We start from the raw sequence: 21415 nt of genomic DNA on the forward strand, positions 1-21415 counted from the left end.
AAACGTATAAACGCCAATTTTTCACATCCTTTACAAAATGTCAATAATTTTGATTTATTTATTGTTGTGAGAATTCTTTACATATGGGGCGGTACATTTATTGGTTTATGTGTTACCAGCTGCTTTGCCCGTAGCCTCAAAGGGAGGATGGGTGATGTCTGAAAAAGGACAAAAAAATACTAGGACATATACGAAGATTCCCCAAAAAGTGTAACCCATTAGGACCAACACTTTCAGATATCTATAGCTTCAGAAAAAATCCTAATCCTATTAAACAAAGTAGTAAAGCTTTATTGTCTGTAGCTTAAAATTTTGATTACTATTGAACTGACTAGGTTTTGTAATTATACAGGTCTCGGGATGGTTTCATGCTATTTCATTTTTTAACCGTTAGTCTATTTTTCTGCCGCTCCTTATCTTTTGAATACAGAGCCCCTAGACAAACAAAAAAATAAGTCCTGATTGAAAGGAAAGGAGGGAGGGTCCTCCCATATTTTTTTCATTCTAAAATTAGATATAAAGAAATTAGGTGAGGAGTTTTGTTCTTCGATTATTTATTTTTCCACAAAATTTCCTATAAATTTCCAAGAATAGGCTTTCCTAAAACATAGGATGCAAACTTGCACATCTGTGAGTTATTTTTTTCTAAACTGAATCTTCAAATAAGATTTACTTGGATCATACTTACACTAGAAAAAATCCAATATTGAAAGATTAGATGAAGATAATTTCTTTGTCCATTGTCTTTTTCCTTTATCTCTGATCCCTTACATAGAGAGATGGGCTGTTTATTACACTAGTTCTCAAAGTTATATTCGTTGACTTGACAACTTTGGGGAATTTAGTGAATTTTAATTAAATGATTCAGTAAGTCGAGTGTTCAAACGCTGCAACCATTAATTTTAATCTACAGTAAGGGAAATTTTTGTGTATCATCATTGGGGATGTACATCAATTTATCGGCCATTGTCCTTTTCCTTCATCTCTGAAGCCAAAACATATAATGCTGAGAAAATTGTGCATATGCGGAATTATTGAAACCTCCTTTTTTATTTTTTCAGGAAATTATATTTTAACAAACCCGCAAAAAATAAACACTAACCGACTGATATTTTTTAAAGCGATTTTTTTCTATAAAAACGGTTTGTCCGTACTTCCGTTCGTAACGAAAAGCTTTTATCGTTAATTTGGGCATGTTATAATTGTCCTATTGTTTTGAAACTTAATGATTTCTGTAACAGTTAGGTACAAGTTAGAAAGCGTAGCAACACTGTAATAGATTAAAAACTTGTTAGACAACAATTTTTGTGTGGCATAATTTTCCTATTTAAATATATATATGATTCCTAGGACAACAAATTCAATAATTTGGTTTATTCATAAAAAATAACATGTTGCTTAAAACTCTACAAGTGTTGATGATTGTTTATCGTACCATTTTAAAGCTTAGCTTTTCTGGATGTTGTCATCCTTGTTAATAAGTTAGTATTAATAAACCAGGAATTTTTTACTTTTTATTAAGTTTTACATGCAGCACCGTATAAACGTTTTGAGGATAATTAATAATATTGTCCGCCCATGCAGGGATCTAAAGGGATAAGACAATGGCCGATAAATTGATGTACAACCCAAATGATAATACACAAAATTAAATTTTGTAGATTAAAATTAGTTGTTGAAACGTTCGAACACTCAACTTAGTTAACCAACCAATCAAAACTTACTAAAGTCTCCAAAGTTGTTAAGAAAACATTAGCATAAAACTTTGGGGACCAGTGTAATAAACAGCCCAATGTCCCTTCCTTCCCTGCCGCCCATATGTGTTGAGATTGTAAAAAGACAATATTACACATCCTTAATGTGTAAGGATATACGGCTGGACCAGGGAAATGCGACAAAAAATCGGGGAAAAGGAATATGGAAATTAACTAATAAGTCCAAGGTGTAAAATTCTACCTTTCCTTAGAAACAAAGCTATTTTATAATCAACTAGCAGCTTGGCTCTAGAGGTTTGATCAACCTAATTTTTCGTAGTTTAGATTTAAAAAGAATTTTTTTATTTTGAGTCGAGGGGGATTTTTTTGAGGGTATTTTCCATTTTTTGGGGGGGTTTAGGGTGTCCCATCCCCCAAGAAAATAGCTTAAAACTATCACAGGACCAGTAGGTATATTCCCTGAAGAGTAGAGCCCAATCGGTTCAGAGGTTGCTGAGATCTTAAGCTTCAGACAGACAGACAGACATCGTTCTACTTTGTATTGACCGACTGTACATGCAAGGATCAGTATGGAAACGTGATTTTCTCGGCTGCTATTTAAAATAGACGGATGATTTTTTTGTGGAGATTCCCCACAATGATGGGCATCCTGTATATAATATATCGGATCATGTTACTTCTAGGTTAAGCGCCTAACACATGTTACTTCTGGGTTAAGAACTCATACATGGTTCTTGTTATTCTTTTGAAATAATTACATTTGTTGAAGAACATTTATTTAGATACAACATATAATTATACAATAAGAAATGCTTAAAAAATTTGTTTTAAATCTTAAAGAAAAATACAAATGCAAATACATTTTAGAAAAAAACAAGGATGACAACATCCATAAGTAGCAAAGCTCAAAACTCATGAATGGATATCGGGAAAAAAGTTAGCAGAGTAATACAATAATCATTAAACCTGATAAAATAGGGAAATCACGATTCCTTTAAAATCACGCAACCATTGAATTATGAAAACTTAAAAACTAGGAATATAATTAATTGACAAATTTTAAAGAAACTTAAAGAATCTCTGAAAGTTTCAGCCTTTTATCTTGACTAGGAATTGAGAAATTCACAAAAACTTAAAAATCTAGGAATCAATCTATCACCCCAAGTAACAGACAGATGGACAAAACAATGTATAGATTAGATAGGCATTTGTCATAGGAATCTTCACTAAAATTTTCAGCTCTCTATCTTGTATAAGAGCCGAGAAAATCACGTTTCCCCCATAGCGTCATAGACGGACGGACGGACTGACGGACAAAGTGAATTATAGAGTAGCGTCGCTACTTAAAATGGATTTGTTATGTTCTATAATAAAGTGAACTCTGTAGTGGGCTAAAATAAACATTAAAACTTGTAGAGTGTAAGAACTGAAAAACTTGATTAAAGAGATACTTCGCGTATAACATTGTACTTTGTTGTCCTAGGAATCAGTATTTCAAAATTCTCATTAAAAGAATAATTATATTTACCTTCTGGTAACGATTATAGAGTTGCTACGCTTTGAAATTGGACCTTAGTGACAGTGTAATAAGAATCACTATGCAAAGTTGAAATCGGTAGGACATGTTTAAATTAACGAAAAGAGCTAATTACAGAAAAGCGTTGCTTTTTCATAGCTTAGCTACAACAAAAAAAAGTTAATTTATAAGAAAGCTCCAAGACAAGATCCACACACAGGATTTTCATCAATATTGTAGTAGGCCTTCTGACCCTCAAATGTTGTGCTACATTTCTAAAAATAAAACAAGCGAAAATTAGCAGGGCTCGGCAGCTGCGCGTCAACCGCGACGAAGCTCCAATTCTTAAATACGTTGCATTGCAAATTAATTGCCATAATTGGGTCGGGCTTAGACTTCTAGCTGAGTTTTAAAATCTCTAGATTTCAAACCTTGCGGTGCTACCCAACCTAACTTAACCTAGCCTAAAAACAAAAGTAGATATTATATTGAAAGATATAGAGATAAAAAGTTAAATAATAAAAGAAATAGACACAAAGAAATATAGACAAAAATTAGATTGAAGAATATAAAAATCGGCAGTTGGATAGAAAGTGGATAGATGAATAGAACTTACCACACATCTAAGACAGCTGGCATGCCAAAAATTGTCATTCGCCTTGATAGCTTTGTCCACAATAGGTCTAAACAATGGATGTAGAATATACGTGGATATTATGACAGGAGAATAATCGTCGTCAATTTAGGTTGCAATATCCCCTCGCATTTATTGGTCAGGCCGTTTATCCAGTAGGAGGGGGGGGGGGGGATGATGGGGTAAATGAGTGGGATGGATGAAATAGTTATTTTAGCCCACTAAAGATTTCTCTTTATTGTTGAACATGAAGATCTGGTGTACGATCCAAATAATAATAAATCCATTGCCTAAACAAGCAGGGATACGACAATCATGGTTAAAATAATCTACAACATTTCTTCAACCAAAATTTATTTCAATTTATCAAGGCTAGAATTTTGAATGTATTGGGGGAGGATAAGTTTGTTATTCATTATCCTATCCCTGGTGACTAATAAAGTTACATTTTAGACAAGCAAAAGTTCAAATGCGATAATAGTTATTTCTCGCATGGTATTATAAACAGCTTTCCGCGGATATAGAATGTACAATTATAAGATTAAAACCAGTTTTGGGTTAAAAAATTTGTTTTTAATCTTATTATTGTACATTTTTATATTCGTAGAAATCTAGATATAATACGATACTAGAACTAGTTTTTTTCGTATGGATGAGAACCGGTTCCTATCCACCGGATTCGAATGAATACGAGAAAATGTATGTCCGTATGTTCAGGGATCTAGAGGGATAAGACAATGGCCGACAAATTGATGTACATCCCTAATGATTATACACAAAATAACCATTTGGTATATCAAAATTCGAACACTCAATTAAATGAATCAACCAATCAAAATTCACTAAGGTCCCCAAAGTTTTTAAGCCAACGAATAAGAAAACGTTATTTGTAAACTTTGGGGACTTGTGTAATAAACAGTCCATTGTCCCATCTCTCTCTCTCTGCCGTATGTTGCTTAAGATATTCTAAAAGGCTTGATTAGTTGGTTGAAACCAGCAGTGTCCAAACTTTTCAACCAATAAAATCTGCAGAAAGTAAAATTTGGATTATGAGGATATTTATTAAATTATCGTCCATTGTCTTATCACTTATTATCCCTGCTGATTACCTATAGTTCTGTGACTAAATTCAGGCTTCTATTCTAATAATTCATTTATAAATAAGTTTATATTCGTCGTCTATAAAAGTTTTAATTAGGTTACGAATTAGACCGGGATTTGACAATGACATTTAAATTGGCCTGAACCTCAATAATTTGTTAGTTCATTATTAGTGATGAGAAAAAAGTGTTGTAGATTGTTTTGACCGCTATTGTCTCCCAGGGATCTAAAGAGTTAAGAAAATAACCGATAAATTGATCTACATCCCAGAGAGAGAGAGGGCCAATGGGCTGTTTATTACAGTAGCCCCCAAAGTTTTATTATTTGCCAGCTGAACAACTTTTGGGACTTGAATTTTGATTGGTTGATTCAATAGCTTGACATCGTAAGTGATTATATCAATTAATCGGCCATTGTCTTATCCCTTTAGATCCTTGTCTACATCCCATATGATAAAAAAATTACCCCTTCTGTAATTTTAAAATAAGTGGTTGAAACGTTTAAACACTTAACTTAATGAAACAACCAATCAAAATTCAATAAAAGTTCCCAAAGTTGTTCAGCCAAGGAATAAGAAAACGTTATCATAATTCTCTGGGGACTAGTGTAATAAACAGCCCAATGTCCACTCCCTCCCTGCTATAATAGCACCATAGACTAAATAGTTCTCGGCAGGGATTGGACAATGGAATGTCATGCAATCTTCCCCAAGTTTTTTATTTATTTGAATTTCTTATTTTTATGACAGTAATTTTCTAAAGTCCACTCCTAGTCCTAATAGATAATAGATTAATTACTAGAACAAATACTAAAATATTTGTATGGTGAGAGGTTTCGTGACTTTCAAAAGCAATAGAACCTTTATTAACGTACAACTCAATAACATCAGTTTTGTTTTGTGTAGAGTTAGGCTTAAAATTTGTTTCTTTTAAAACTTTTAAAAATTAGATTTAAAATGCTTGGAATTTCTTTTATTGGTCTATGGGTAATCATTGCTGCGATACTTAATTTAATATAATTTTCCTTGTCTCTTTTTAAAAAACAAAGTAAAATATTACAAGCGAAGCCTTTAAAAATCAAAGCGTAGAATGTAAGTATGTCCTTAAACAGCATCCTGTATTTTAGCAGTTTTGCATTATTGAACTTCATCATTTTGTTTAGACTTAAACATTTATATTCTGCTTAATCAGTTCTTACACTCTACAAGTGTCAATGTTTTCCCCTGTCCATTTAATTTTACCTACATTTATTTTGACATTATTATTTCTTATTTTTCTTATTAACTTAATGCCAACCTAAAAAAGGCAATGCAAACATCTCGGATACGCATATTCCTACTTTTAGGGAAGCCTAATCAGTGCCACACATAACATCTAGTGTTAGTCATGCAATTTAAATTTATAAATATTATGAAAAATTGTAAAGTACACCTGGTACTAAGCAGTAGCTTGGTGTACTATTGTATGTACTGCTTCGTAAGACGGGGCGTAATCTGTCACTGAATAAATGTTTTTTATGTTTTTATGTTTATGTTCGTTTGTCCTTCTGTTTCAGAGCTTTGCTTTAATGGATGTTGTCATTCTTATAATCATATTTATCCTTGATATTTATACCTGTAACAGCCAGAACATTTTTGGCACGCAACCTCTACAAAACATTCTTTACAATAGGCTCTAAATAAAAAAAAAATAATTACATTACTAATCACTATCAGGGATCTAAATGGATAAGAACTCCAATGTTGAGAAAAAATTTACCCTTTCTGTAGATATAAATTAGTGGTTGAAAAGTTTAAATACTCAACTTAATGAATTAGCCAAAATTCACTAGAGTCACCAAAGTTGATTGGCCAACGAATAAGAAAACATTATTATAAAACTTTGGGGACTAGTGTGATAAACTGTCCATTGTCCCTTCTCTCTCTGAATTACTACAGATAGGTAGAAAGTATAGTGAGAAATAAAGAAATGTTTCCTAGCCCTTAAAAGTCGGGCCACTTTCTTTACCTTAATCGGTCGAGGGGGAGGGGGGGGGGAAGGGGGTGTTCTAAGAAAAAATTCTTAGTCTCCGTTATGGGTCAAACCCATATTTATAAAAGTCACTCAGTTATAGCCCTCCATCTTTGACATACAGAAAATAAGATAGAACAAAATAAAATTAAAAGGGGTTGGGGGGTTCAAAGCCCCCCTTCACCATTATGGGTTTAAGGGGATAAAAACACATAGAAGAAAAATTACAAGATTTATGAAAATAAGGTATTCATCAATGATCATTAGACCATGAGTACTTCAGACAATTAACCATTTGATTGCACGACTTTTTTCGCAACTGCATTTTCCAAACACGTACGCAGTAATTATAAACATGAAATAGTAAGAAACAGGGTTAGGGCCCCCGCAGGGTTAAACATAGGAAAATAAAACTAACCTGTCATGGTATTCAAGAAAACTATTTTCCTCTGAGAATAATTTCTACAAGATATCATTTCCAATAATATATCTTATCATGATGATTCCTGTTTCATTGAGGTACAATTTAGAACAATTATTTTTCTCAAACATTGCTTTTAGCTCAATTCTGTTCAAAATTATTAGATAAAGGTGGTATATCAACATATCTTATTGAAAAATTTATTAATTTTGTTTTGAAATATAAAGACAACACAAAATATTTTAGTATTTGATTTTCAAACTGTCTCCAAATTTAACTAGTTAATTTTTTTACAATATATTATAATATCGCTTGTTATTAACAATTTATGTGCTATTTTATAAACTGTATATATTAATAATTCAAGACTATGTGATTTAATAATGTATAGTTTGTTCTTAAAGGAATAAATTATTAAATAAGAAGAAGAAAGTGTATTTTCAACATAATTAAAATAATCACCCTATTGATTTTTGGAGTAATAATTCCTAGTACCATTAGGTATGATGTTATAAGGCGAAGCAAGTGCATAATCAAGTCTGAAATGAAAGTGTATGTCCAAACAATGTTAATAAGTTGTTATATTTGTTAATGTTTGTTTGTATGTATTGTCTAATCTTTTTTTATAGACGTTTTTATCCTTGTTTTGATGTGAAATCCAATTAACAAAAACAAATATGTTTCTGATTGGAAAATAAATAAACATTAATTTTTCCATTATAAATATTCTTTAATTATTTCCTACATCATTTTCTCAATAATTTCTTTTTTATAAATATTCATAATACAGGGTGTTCAAGAGAAATATTATTTTTAAAAACTTAATTATGCACAGAAAAAAAACCAATTAAACAAAATGTTTCATATATTTGGTAAACCAGGGAATCCAGGTAGTTGTATCGTAATCTTAAGAGTTAAGACTCTAGGGGCTAGGTGTCGCTTCGGGTACTAGACCTCCACGCGCCTTGAAACATACATGCAATACTTATGATTGCGTTGTAAAGCGTCCATTCACCCATCAGACAACCAACTCTCTGAGATGCACGACCTCTGTCTGAGAAGTCCCAACTGTGCATGGTAGCGAGTTGCGCCTGTTTTGGGCCAAGGCATTCCCCCCACTCTAACTATTTACGTCGCGCATCTGTGGTAGTGCGAATGGGGCGCTTGTCCAATATTATGGTATGGAGATCGCTCTTCTATGAGTACTACTAAAAATCCTACTTTTACTGCAATACACATAGACATTCTCATCGTCGGTTCGTCAATTTAGAATGCTTATCCCTCTATTCCCACAAGTATAATACGAATTTGGTTGAGCCCGTGGTAGCTCAACAAAGACCCACGCGAGGTATTATATTGCTTTAAACTAAGAATAAATGGTTGGTTATGGTATTCGATCTATATCATATAAGTATATTAAGCACTCAGGAAGGAAGATGGTTTTATAAAGTGTATTTACATTACAAGTGAATAAGTTAAGTATGAAAATATTTACAGGATAAGTGATAATAATCATAAGTAGTGTAGGACAGAAAAGTGCCCCAAGTCCTAAGCATTGAATTGTGCTAAGTGTTAGGTTTCTAACATAAGGCCTAAGCTCAATTCATGCTAAGTACTGAGGGTCCTAAATTTAAACTACAATGCATGCCAAACAACTAAGTCATTACCTTTAAAGCCAGAAGAACTTGATGGTTAGAGAGTCAATAAATAACTGAGATATTTTAAGAAGTGCAAGCTATAACATCAACTATTAATAAGGATCTAAGCCCTTGTCTGTTTAATAAAGTGTTTGTATGTTAAACAAGTGACGTAAATCAAACTATGGTTGTAGGCATACATACTAGAACTAAGTGGTTACATGGTTACTTTAACAATAAACATAATGTTTTAATAAGCATATAACAATAATCAATCACATACAGTTTACCATGATTAGGCTGGCATTACCCATATATGGTATTATATTGGTAAAGATAGGCTAATAAATACTTAAAAGCATATAAAAAGTGCCTTAGGGCTAGCTAGAGTAATTGTATCTCGTGCCTGAGTTGCGCTCGATAATTGCCATGGCACGTCAATCAAATATTCAGATTTTACTTTTATATGGTGTAAAATTTATAGTAAACATAGGTAAGTGGACTAGATGCGAAGCATTTCTGTAAAAGTCTCATTCGTACGTTCAAAGAATTTTGAAATTTGGGGATCGCATCTCCATCTGACATAGTAGCAGTGGGAACCATTTTAACGTCTTTAGTTATGACGCGGTGTCGGACCGAGATTCGAATCTATCACCTTCCCGATGACGAGCAGATGCGCTACGTGTTGAGCCACGGTCGCGGGTAGTTGTCTTGTAATACATCTATACAATAGATTTATTATTGGAAAGTTTCCTGGCACTTGTAACAGTAGAAATGTTCTGGATGAAAACTTTGGTTCATGGCTTTGATCACTTTCTAAACAAATAATTAGTGCTCAACCAATTACGCGAAATATTATCGACAAGGACGATAACATCAAATAGTAGCAAAACTTGTGAATAATTATGTTAGCAAGGACATTTTTGTATATAATCAACCAGGGATCTAAAGGTATAAGACAATGTACATCCTCAATATTGATACACAAAATTACTACTTCTGTAGCGTAGAGTTAGTGGTTTAATCGTTTTAATACTCAACCTTATAAACCTACCAATCAAAATTCACTAAAGTTGTTAAGCCAACAAATAAAAAAACAAGATGTCTATCTGTCTGTCTGTCAATCAGAAATTTTTCAAGAAAATTTCAAATTTGTCCCAGTTTTTGTCTATGTTAAGGGGATTGAAAAATTTCAAACTTTAATCCTTAAAAAGAAGAAATAATATATATAGGTAGTGCAATACCCTATGCGGAAACAAACATTAATGCCGCGTATAATTATGTACAATGCAGTATTATACCTTAATGATAAAGCCTGAACATGTGCTGCACCGAGGAACAAATTTGATTCTATAATCTTCGTCACAATATAACCTTCCATCTTTTGTAAACACCTTAAAATAGAATAGATATTGAAAAATTATAAATTTAAAACCAGTTTTGCTAGCCACGAGGGGCCGAAGGCTCGGGCTATAAAAACGCCTATTGAGCATTGATACCTCGTTATTTTAAAATTAAATTGAAAATGTAAGGGTATGGCTTTTTCATATGCCTTTCTCCTTCGGGGAACCTTACCCCTGCAGGGCTACCCAGCACCCAATACAACCTATCCTTCACAACCTGACTACCAACTGTGATCAACAACTAACCTTACTTCACCTGAAATAAAGTAATATACAAGCAAAAGACTACCCCCTGTGATCAACAAGGTAATTTGAGTGAAAGCATCAAATAATTTTTACCCAATGCTTTCTCTTTATTTGCATGGCCCTAAGGACCTCTGAAACAATGGCCTCTAAACATTTGTTTTTCTGTCTGTCAAAGTTTTGGAATTTTACATATTTTCATCAGATTTTAAAACTTATTTCAATTCGATTAAATCATTATGGTCAGTTTGATATAGCGTTAATTTAATTTTAAGGTATATAAGTATTGTCTAATTGCTTTGAAACATTTGAAAAAACCTACCTTGGAATCTTTGAGGGTGATGGAACAAACACTGCAGGTAAAGTGACTCTCATGCCAATATTTATCTCCTGCCTGCACACAAAACAAGCATGACAACATCCATAAAAGCAAAGCTCAACAAATAAGAGAGACAAACGAACATCAACAAAGACTGAGCTTCGCTTTTACTACCCTATGTTGCACCAGATTTTCATGTACTCAAATACAGTGATATTTCTAGCTGGCTAAAATAACATCCACCAATATCCAATCCCCTCCCCTCCTACTAAATGAATGAACTGACCAATCAATGAGGTCTATATTAGGACCTGCCTTAGCACAAAACAAGGATGACAACATCCATATAAGCGAAGCTCAATAATCAGACAAACAAACGAGCATCAACAAACACTGAAAAAAGCTTTTAAGTATATAAAGCCTAAATCAAAGGTAAGAGCTATCCGTTACGGACTAATGGACGTAGGACTAAACCTATATCTAGAAAAACTTTGCTTTTGACATGAACAACTTTCTCCACTGGTTTCCACGGGTATTGTCAACATATTGAAAAAAGTTATAATTCTGCTAAAATACCATTTTTTTATTATAGGTTGACATATCATGTTAAAAGCCAATAAATATTTCTGTATAGAATTTCAATAATTTCGCTGCTTATATTTTCAAAGTATAGGCATCACTTTCTTCCAATATAAACTTAACAAGATCACAACGATCATAAAATGCGAATATCTCTATAATTAAAAGTAGGACGATGTCTGCGTCAGTCTGTCTGTTTGAAGATTAAGATCTTGGTAAATCCTAACCTGATTTGGCTCTACTATTCAGAGAAATGAAGCTACTGGTCCTACGGTGGTTTTAGGCTGTTTTTTTGGAAAATGCTCCCCCCCCCCCTTCGTAATTATCTTTTTATTAAGATCTTGGTAACCACTTAACTAATTGGGTCTACTCTTCAGAGTATACCTTCTTGTCCTGTGGTGGTTTTAAGCTATTTTCTTCAAATATTAGTGTAAAATCAAGAAGGGAAGGGGACATTGGACAGTAAATTATACTGGTACCCAAAGTTTTATTAACACGTAATATTATATGTTTGCTTAAAAAGTTTAGGTACTTTTGATAGATCTTGATTGGTTGGTTCAAAGTTGTAGTGTCCAAACTTTTCAACCAATAATTTGTATTCATAGATTGGTTTCCTTAAGGATAAGTTGTTTATATGTACATTATACATTAGGACAGATTTACGGACGAACGGACATAGCCTCCTTACAGAGTAGCTTCGCTACTAAAAACTAACCTTTACAGCCTTTCCGTCAATAATTTCATTGCAGAAATTACAATAAAGTTGCTTTTGCATTTCTATTATTCTATAATTAGTCAGGGATAGTAAGGGATAGGACAATGAACGATAAATGGATGTAAATAAATCAATTATGGACCACAACATCAACAAAGAAGAAATGTATCTCAAGAATAAGACGAACAGACAAGCAGACGAAATGAAAGGTGAATTAAAAAGTAAATGCTTATTTGTTTCATGGGATATCCTTGTAATATCAAAACTTTAAATAAGAATGAATTTGTAGTATGACCAACAAACCTAATATATACTGAATACGCATTGAGTAGGGGGAGAAAGCCACTCAAAAATCAGACACGTGACGTCATAAAAATGAGGGAGATGAGAGGAGAAGTGGTTAAGAAAACTCCTAAAAAGAGATGTAATATCCCTCATTTATATGACGTCACTTGGCTGATTTTTGAATGAGTTTCTCTCCCTACACGCATTGGTATAGGGAATTTTCACCAAAAAAATCAGCCGTGAAAATAACTTTTCTCGTATTCATTCGAATCCGGTGGATAGGAACCGGTTCTTATCCATACGAAAAAACTATGTCTAGCATCGTATTATATCCAGCTTTCTACGAATATAAAAATGTACAATAATAAGATTAAAACCAGTTTTTTTAGCCCGTGCCTTCGGCAACTCGGGGCTAAAAAACTGGTTTTAATCTTATAATTGTACATTCTATATCCGCGGAAAGCTGTTTATAATACGATGCGAGAATTAACTTTTCTCCCATAATGCTTCACCTAAGAACTATATTATAACAGTATGTATAGCTTTTGTCGGACAGACTGACAGATAGGCATCATTCTACTTCGTTTAATAGATGCATTATCACTTTACATATAACTATAAATGTTTATAAATAAAGTACGATGAAAAAAGGAAAAGTATTTAGGATATATTCTAAGTAAAAACTACGTAACACAGAACGTGTGTAACATACCGCTCTTGCCAGTTTTAAAAGTATACACACACACACACACATACACACACACGTCATACACACCCACACACACACACACACACATACACACATAAAAATAAACAGTTCTCCCTTCTTACATACACTTAAAGTGGGATCTTTAAAAAAGGTTTCCTTTTAGGAAAATTTGATCCTAACTTCTATATTTTTTTTCTTGGGTAATGGGTAAGTCGTGGCTCTACAATCTATTTTATTTTTAAAATATTAAACTTTGGGGGGGGGGGGGTCAATTTTTGCATAGAGTTTTTTTTCTTGGGAGTGTGGAGGTACCCTCCCCCAAGATATTTATAGACTTTTTCTGGATCTGGATGAGATCAATGTCGGTTAGCAGTTAGCGAGATTTTAAGCTACATACAGACATCCTGTTAATTTTATTTTAGGATAGACTTTAATGACAGATTGAGTAATACTTAAAAGCAAATCACTACAAAAGGATTGTCAAACATATCTTAGGTAATACTTAAGTAATATAACCTTACTATGGAAATATTAGAGTAAAACAATAGAGGGAGAAAAGTTAAATAACTGTATTTCCCTATCGCAATAACCTTATGTCGACTCTCAATTGGGTCTTTGAAAATCAACTTATGATAACGGGAATATTAACACAGCCAAGTAACAAAAAATTTGCTAGCAGACGAAAAAGGTCATTAAAAGGGGGGGAGGGTTATCTGTATATACATCTATACAATAGATCTGTTAATAATATTCATTTTTTAAGGATTAGGTCCAGGACTAAACAAAATGAATGAAAGCCCTCTTGGGATCAATTCTTTAAAACATAATTTTAAAAAGAAAGCCTGCAAAAATTTTTAGAGGGAGCTTGTAATAATTTAAACCTATTTAATGTTTTCTATAAAATCATCCTATTATATAAAGTAGTAAGCTTTTTTGTCTTCAGCGAAGGATCTCACTAACTGTTGAACTGATATGGTTTTCCTTTACAGTGAAGCTTCTTAAATGTCCAGCAAAGGTTTTTAACTATTCTGGGATAGGGGATCTTCACCCTCCCCACCCCCCCAGTAAAAATGTTCCCCCACTAAGAATTATTTTCTTTTTAAAACTTCCCCTTTCGCAATGCAAGGGCCCCTAGAGGCTTCTAGGGGCGCAGCCGCTAGTGAATTATATTTGTCTGTCCGTCAGTTTGTCTGAAGCTTATGATATTAGAAACCGTTGGACCAATTGGGCTTTACTTTTCAAGGTCTACTTGTAATATCAAGGTCCCCACAAAAACCCCCCGCCCAAAAATAGAAAAGGGGACACTCCTTACTCCCCTTAAATACCCTCCTACAAAAACATTTTTCCGAACACAGTAATAGTGTCTGACTGATTATGACGTAACAAAAAAAAATAGCCAATGAGAGGCCACTATAAATTTTACCATTGGTCAATAACGGCCTCTCATTGGCTAATTTTTTTGTTACGTCATAATCAGTCAGACACTATTACTGTGTTCCATTTTTCCGTTTGGAAAGAAATGAATGTGTGTATGGTTTTGGTTGTAAAGTAGCTATTTATAGAAGATGATTAAAGTCCCTTAACAGATTATGACGTCATACGAAAAAATAACCAATGAGATGCCAGCATAAATTTTACCATTGGTCAATTACAGTGTATACTGGCCTCTCATTGGCTATTCTATCGTATGACGTCATAATCTGTGGAGGGACTTTAAACATCTTCCTGATTATGTTATACTGAAATGAAATCTTACAGATTGTTTAAAAAATTTAATACTTAGAGTTTTTGTGCTTATTATTATACCCGAGTATGCCAAGGTGGTTAGATATCTAATAGACATCCCCTCCCCCAAATAAAAATATCTATTTCTAGTATTATAAGCCCCCCTTATAAAGAAATGAAAATAAAATGAATTTAAAAATTGATCTGACATTTAGAATCAAATTTATTTAAGATTTGGTCAGACTCAAAATTTTAAATAATAAATGTGGATCAAGTTTTTTTTTAAAATTTTTTTATGGCTTTTAATTATTTTATTAAAATGGATAAGTTATTACTTGGATGTTACACCAGATTTTACCTATTTCACCACCCCCAGATTTTTAAATAAATATTTTACCGCATATAAGATTTACTGTTTAACGGATTTTATTATTCAAAATTATATAAAAAGAAAAATCAAACACTAATATCATATTTTACAGTTTAACGTTCATCATTTCACATAAAATTATTATTTATTGGTGCGTTGGTTAGTCCAATTTTATAAATCCAATGTTTAGGAGTTCTTAGAATTTTATGTTCTTTACGCATTGAAATAAATGTATACATTAGCTAAAAGCGAAGCTGTTTTATAAATAGGTGGTACTGTAATTTTAGCCTGTTGGAAAGATCTTTGGTTTTTTAGAATCGACAAACGTCACGACATTAAAGTAAAATTATAGAGGGGACATGAACTATATGTAACTCTGTTCGCAGGGCGGAGAATGTGTTCTGAATTATACATCTATACTTATTAATTATACATTTATTTTCGCAAATCTCAAATAAAACTGTTTTAGCCCTCATTGCTTGCAGTTTTATGATTTAAAGATTTACAGAATCAAATGCTATTCTTTAGTCAAACTGTCAAAAATTAAATTGATAACAATTCAAATGGTTATCTTCTCATTCGTTGGCTTTGAAACTTGGAACCTTTTTATTATTTCTTAAGTGGGGGGTTCAATCTAGTTGTGTCCAAAATTTGACAAATAATTTTGATTAGAAAGGATATTTTTGTATATCATCAAAAGGTCTATCGTCATATCCCCTATGAACCCTAACCCCTGAGAAATAGCTTAATCCAGCAGGGATGTTCCCGGAAATGCAATACCCAATTGGCGCTTCTAGTAACAGGATCTCTGGTAACAGGTAAAAGTAACAGGATCTTTGTCTGTATATTCCGAAAGATCTCGCGAACCGCCGAACGCTGGAAAGGTTTATAAATATCTACCCTTCCAAGAAAAATCAAGCCTAGAAAAAATGACCCCCCCCCCCAAAAAAAAAAAACTCCTACTAATTTTTGACTTTTTCTATTTAAGACTAAAATAAATATGTGGGACGAATTCAACCGTGAGTGCCTCTAGAGGATGCTGTGAGTATTGGTGCAAAAAATATGACGTAACAAAAAAAAATAGCCAATGAGAGGCCGTTATTGACCAATGGTAAAATTTATAGTGGCCTCTCATTGGCTAATTTTTTTTGTTACGTCATATTTTTTGCACCAATACTCATAGCATCCTCTAGAGGCCTCTAAGAATATAATTTAATGATAAAGTAGCTATGCTCCTCAAACTATGAAAGAATATTATGCACAACTGATTTGGAATGCATATTTTTCCAGGGAAAAAAGGATCAAAGGTGTATATAAAATTTTCAACCATTTTTTCTTACCTATTACTTGATGATAGAAAAATAAAGGATATAAAGGTTAAAATCACGGACCTTCAAAACTTTCATATAATACATAAAGAAAAACCGCGGCATTACCGTAAATGGTAGCATGCCTGCTTGCTGTCGGTTAGGAGTCGGGTACGATTCTGTTCTAAAACGACTCGTAATAGAGACGTTAGAATTGTACCTAATGCTGTTATGTCTGACACGTGACACTAATAATGGGAGTAGTGGGAATGTCTTGGCCCATAAACATGCGCAACGCATTACTATACAGAGTTAAAAGGTCGTGCAATCAAATGGTTGGTTGCCGGTTGGATGTTACTTAACCTAATATCTTGTGTGTTAGAGTATCGCATCCCAGATGATGACTTAAATTCCGCCCTAACGTGGTAATAGGCTTAGAAATACAAAATTAATAACAGTATATTAATTTATCTTCCATTGTGCTATACCTGTCAAAGTGTGGATTAAATATATAAATTAGGGATGAAAGATTGGCAGCATCAGGGATCTAAAGGAATAAGACAATGGCTAATAAATTAATGTACATCCCGATTGATGAAACACAAAATTACCCCTCTGTAGATTATAATGAGTGGTTGAAACGTTTGAAAACTCAACTTAATGATAAAACCAATTAAAATTCACTGTAGTCCCCAAAGTTATTAAACCAACGAATAAGATAACGTTATTACAAAACTTTGGGGACTAGTGTAATAAACATCCCATTGTCCCCTCTCTCTCTCTGGGCAGCAATGCATTTTATTTCAGGGATACGGGGATAAGACAATGGATCATTGATCATTGAAGCAGCTTATAGTGACTAATAAAAATTGACGTCATACAATACAAATGACCAATGATAGGACAGCATAACTATAAATTTTACTATTGGTTCAATATAAATGTATACTGGCCTATTGTTGGTCATTTTATTGTATGACGTCATTTTTTATTAGGCACTATAAGCAACTTCTTTATTTTTCAACCCTCCCCTTATGTGTATATGTAAAATTCTGATTTTGTTGGCGTAAAATTAAAGGGGAAGAATGGGTCGTAGATTTTTAAAAAAGTCAATGTCCTATCCTATCCTGCTTTTTATATTTTACAATAATTTAGCCATCCTATAAACAAAATAATAGCTAGATGTTTGTCTATATGTGTCTGTCTGTCCATTAAGATTTCCTAACAGCTTGGATTATAGCCTTTAGAGGGGGGGGGGGGGTGTAATAAGATTGAAAAAATTCACAAAAATACAGTCAATGACTTAAAAAAATTTAGAACAGCAAAAAAAACTTTTTTAAAAATCATAACTGTTGTCAGCGTGTTATCGATGCCCCATAATTTTTGGTTGACAACTGATCAAAATACCCAGTGCAAAATGAGCTACCTGACATTATATGCTAGTTATTTATCGCATAGTATTATAGACAGCTTTCCGCGGGAATCAACATGAACAATTTTAAGATTAAAACCAGATTAGTTATCCGAGTTTTGTCCGATGGCCCGTTTCAATAAAGCTGGATTTAATCTTATTAATTTCATTTTAATATTCACTGAAAATTGTTTATAATACGATGCTATATATAATTTTTCAGTAAGGCTATTAAGCCAGCGGATATTAAGCGGTTTCAAAGCCATACTGAAAATAAAACTTTACTGACTAAAAAGAAATTGAAAATTGTTGAAAATTGATAATTGGATTTCCGTTGCAAAATTGTATACAGCCCTTGTTAGCGATGCCATTTTTTTTGAAGAAGCGAGGCTAATATATATTTAGGATCTGTCTGAGTCTATAAGACCCACTGGTTTTTTCTTAAAGGTCAACGAAATTTCTAAATATCACTTTTAAAAAAGGTGAGGTAAACTGTAAAAATACAAAAAGTTTTTTATTTAATTTGGGTTGCTATCAAAAAAACATTCTGGGGTTTAGGCTTTTTTTTTGCTTAGTACTGGTCCTTAATAGATTCTTGTTCTCGTTCTTTTTTTAGTAACACTAGCGGCTACGCCCCTAGATGCCTCTATTGGCAATTGGGTTGAGACTATGAGGCTGGGACGCAAGGGGGGGTTGAGGTGGAAAATCGAAACGCCTAATTATTATTTTAGTTTAAAAAATAGAAAAAAATGGGGGGTATTTAATATCTAGGGTCGGTTTCTCTTAAATGGGTGGTTGTAAACCGCCCTCCAACCCCCCCCCCCCACCCAAAAAAAAGATTTAAACCTTCCCAGGATCTATGAAAGATATATTGAAAGGAGAATCTAATAGGTTCTGCTGTTAACGAGATCCTTCGGTACAGACAGTCAGATACACACACACACAAAGATATCCAGTTACATTTTGATAAAGATACAATATATTTTATTTATATTTCTATTTAATCAAAGTTTGAATAACATAGAATTAAATTGTTGTTTAAAATATTTGATTTATCGACAGTTTTTCGCATTTTCCAAACTCTAAACATTCAAAGAATCCAATTTTGAATATATCGATGCTTAAATTATATCAGAAATATAGGAATAGTTAAATTGTAAAGAAGAACGAAGCTAAATGAGAGTAACGAAGCATTTCAAAGAAATGAACATGAAATGACAGGTAAAATTAATTGATCAGTGTTAGGACAATATACATTACAAGTTATCCTCCTAGTCCCCCCTCCCCTGATATTCTAAAATAAATAATGGAAACTTTTGCCCTCTTCCAAGCCTTTACCCAAATTATCTGAGCTGGATCTTTAAATCAATTAGTGGTGAGTCGAGCCAGATCTGCCTCGAGGTGAGCCAGAGGTGAGCCACAGCTACTGCTGAGAAAACATTGATCTTTAAAAGATTTATGGCTTGGTGACATTACAATACGAGTGTTGCCGGTGAGCGTTAGGCGAGCCACTTAGTGAGCTGGATCACCAACGCCATGTTGATTTAAAGATTGATATGAGGTGAACCACTTTCAAAATCTGCTCGCTTTGTGCTTAGCTCAGGTAGATTGGCGATTTAAAGATCAAGCTCTGCACATTTTCAATATCTTAGTATGTAAATTTCAATTAATGCTAAATTCGTGGTGCAATGAATAATTTTGGATCTCTATCTCCTTTCCCTTTTATATAATTAAATCTAAGGATGCCTAAGCTTTTTTTGAGGAATGAAAGGGGTAAAATAAAGGCCCGGTTTCAAAAGTAAAAAGTAAAATGATTTTTTTATTAAATTAAGATGTTAGGACAAAAATTACACCTTGAAGAACACCATTTATATTAAAATGTATCACTATAAGAGGGGACAATAGGGTGTTTATTATAGTAGTTTTATTATAACGTTTTCTCATTCGTTGACTTTCAACTTTGGAGACTATAATGAATTTTGATTGGTTGGCTCAGTAAGTTGAGTGTTCAAACATTTGAACAAATGATTTTATTCCATTGAAGAGCTAATTTTGTAAATCATCATTGGGGATGTACATAACTTTATTGGTCATTGTCTGATCCCTTTAGATTCCTGATATCACTAATACACTTTTTCCTTTCTCTCTGAGTATTGTATTGTTATTGAATCCAAATATGTGAATAGGCTATGCATTCTAAATTAAATCTTTATAGTTCTTTAAAGTTTGGTAACTCAGGAATATTTGGGGATTCTTAAAAGCGGTTTCATCATTGGTGAACCCTTCAGAAAGAAATAGTACCTAAAATAAAAAAAATACTTGCAACTGCGTCCCTAGCATACAGGGGGTCTGTATTAAAGAAGCTACGGAAGAGCAACAAGTAGCCTAAAACCATACTAAAACTTAGATCAAAAAGTAAAATAGCCTAAAACCCTCCCAAGACATATTTAAAGATTCCTTAAAATGGAAAACTCAACCAGTTTAGTAGTTATCAAAATATTACGCTACAGACAAAAAAAACCTTATTACTTAATATAATATGATATATTTTAAAACAAAATTAAGGAAAAATATTTAAGTCTCTAGGAAGGCAGCCTTTAACCCTTAACGGTCGGGGGGGAGGGGGGCGTTGAACGCCCCCCCCATCCGGTTTTTTCTATCTCATTTTCTGTGTGTGAAAGATAAAGAGCCCAAACTGCTTGACTTTTTAAGTATGGGTATGACACATAACTGAGAGTTGGAATTTTTTTGAAAATATCCATCCTGGCGGGCACAGGATGCCAGCAAACCTGGCAGGGTCATCCAGTTAAAGAACAAAAATTTTTTTTTGACCTAAACAAAGTATTTTATCTTACCAAATTACTAAAATATCCTTTAGTAGTACATCCTCATCTTAAATACAGGTGTTCAAGTGAATTTCAGGTTCCAGGTATGATCCTGCAGGTCCTGATCCTCCAGGTCTCCAGAAATCTTTAAAAGGCTCCTGTGGCCGCAATTTTTGACTTAGAGACTTCAAATTTTAAACTTAAGTTTTTCTTACATGTCTAGATAATGTATTAAAATTTCATAAAGATCCGCCGCCGTTTTCCCGCCGACCGCCGACTGCAGCGGCTGGCAGCTGCCAAGTACAGCTGCGGCCGCTGAAATTTATGTTTTGATATTTCAAATATAAAATTTACATAAAAATAAACATTTTCTGCTAAAAAATTGTTCTTCTAGCTTCAAAAATAAAAAAATTACAGCCGTTTGAAATTTTTAAGTAAAAAAGGACCTAAAAACAAAGGTTGATAAATAAAAGGGTGAAGGAAGCGAAAAT

At 33.3% G+C, this 21415-nt stretch overlaps 1 protein-coding gene across 1 annotated transcript; it reads right to left on the reverse strand.

The window, feature by feature from the left end:
• Positions 1-2660: 2660 nt before the first annotated feature.
• LOC145334145 (leupaxin-like) lies at positions 2661-12358 on the reverse strand. The gene is made up of 8 exons (XM_080179448.1): positions 12293-12358; positions 11002-11073; positions 10335-10427; positions 9787-9849; positions 7394-7437; positions 6580-6639; positions 3848-3914; positions 2661-3506 (listed from the first exon to the last, which is right to left on the reverse strand). Exons 1-8 carry the CDS (start codon positions 12350-12352, stop codon positions 3417-3419), a joined length of 549 nt encoding a protein of 182 aa, XP_080035574.1. The 5' UTR covers positions 12353-12358; the 3' UTR covers positions 2661-3416.
• Positions 12359-21415: the final 9057 nt, after the last annotated feature.

This window comes from Acartia tonsa, chromosome 12, assembly GCF_053477335.1.
Source record: "Acartia tonsa isolate MP-2025a chromosome 12, ASM5347733v1, whole genome shotgun sequence".
NCBI classification, from domain to species: domain Eukaryota; kingdom Metazoa; phylum Arthropoda; class Copepoda; order Calanoida; family Acartiidae; genus Acartia; species Acartia tonsa.

Coding starts and splice junctions, on each gene's coding strand:
- LOC145334145 (XM_080179448.1), bottom strand. CDS start 12,352: ATGCAAAAGCAACTTTATTGTAATTTCTGCAATGAAATTATTGACGGA. Junction 7,438..9,786: donor TCTACTGTTACAAGTGCCAG/GAAACTTTCCAA, acceptor GATATCTTGTAG/AAATTATTCTCAGAGGAAAA. Junction 3,507..3,847: donor CCAGCTGTCTTAGATGTGTG/GTAAGTTCTATT, acceptor TTTTATTTTTAG/AAATGTAGCACAACATTTGA.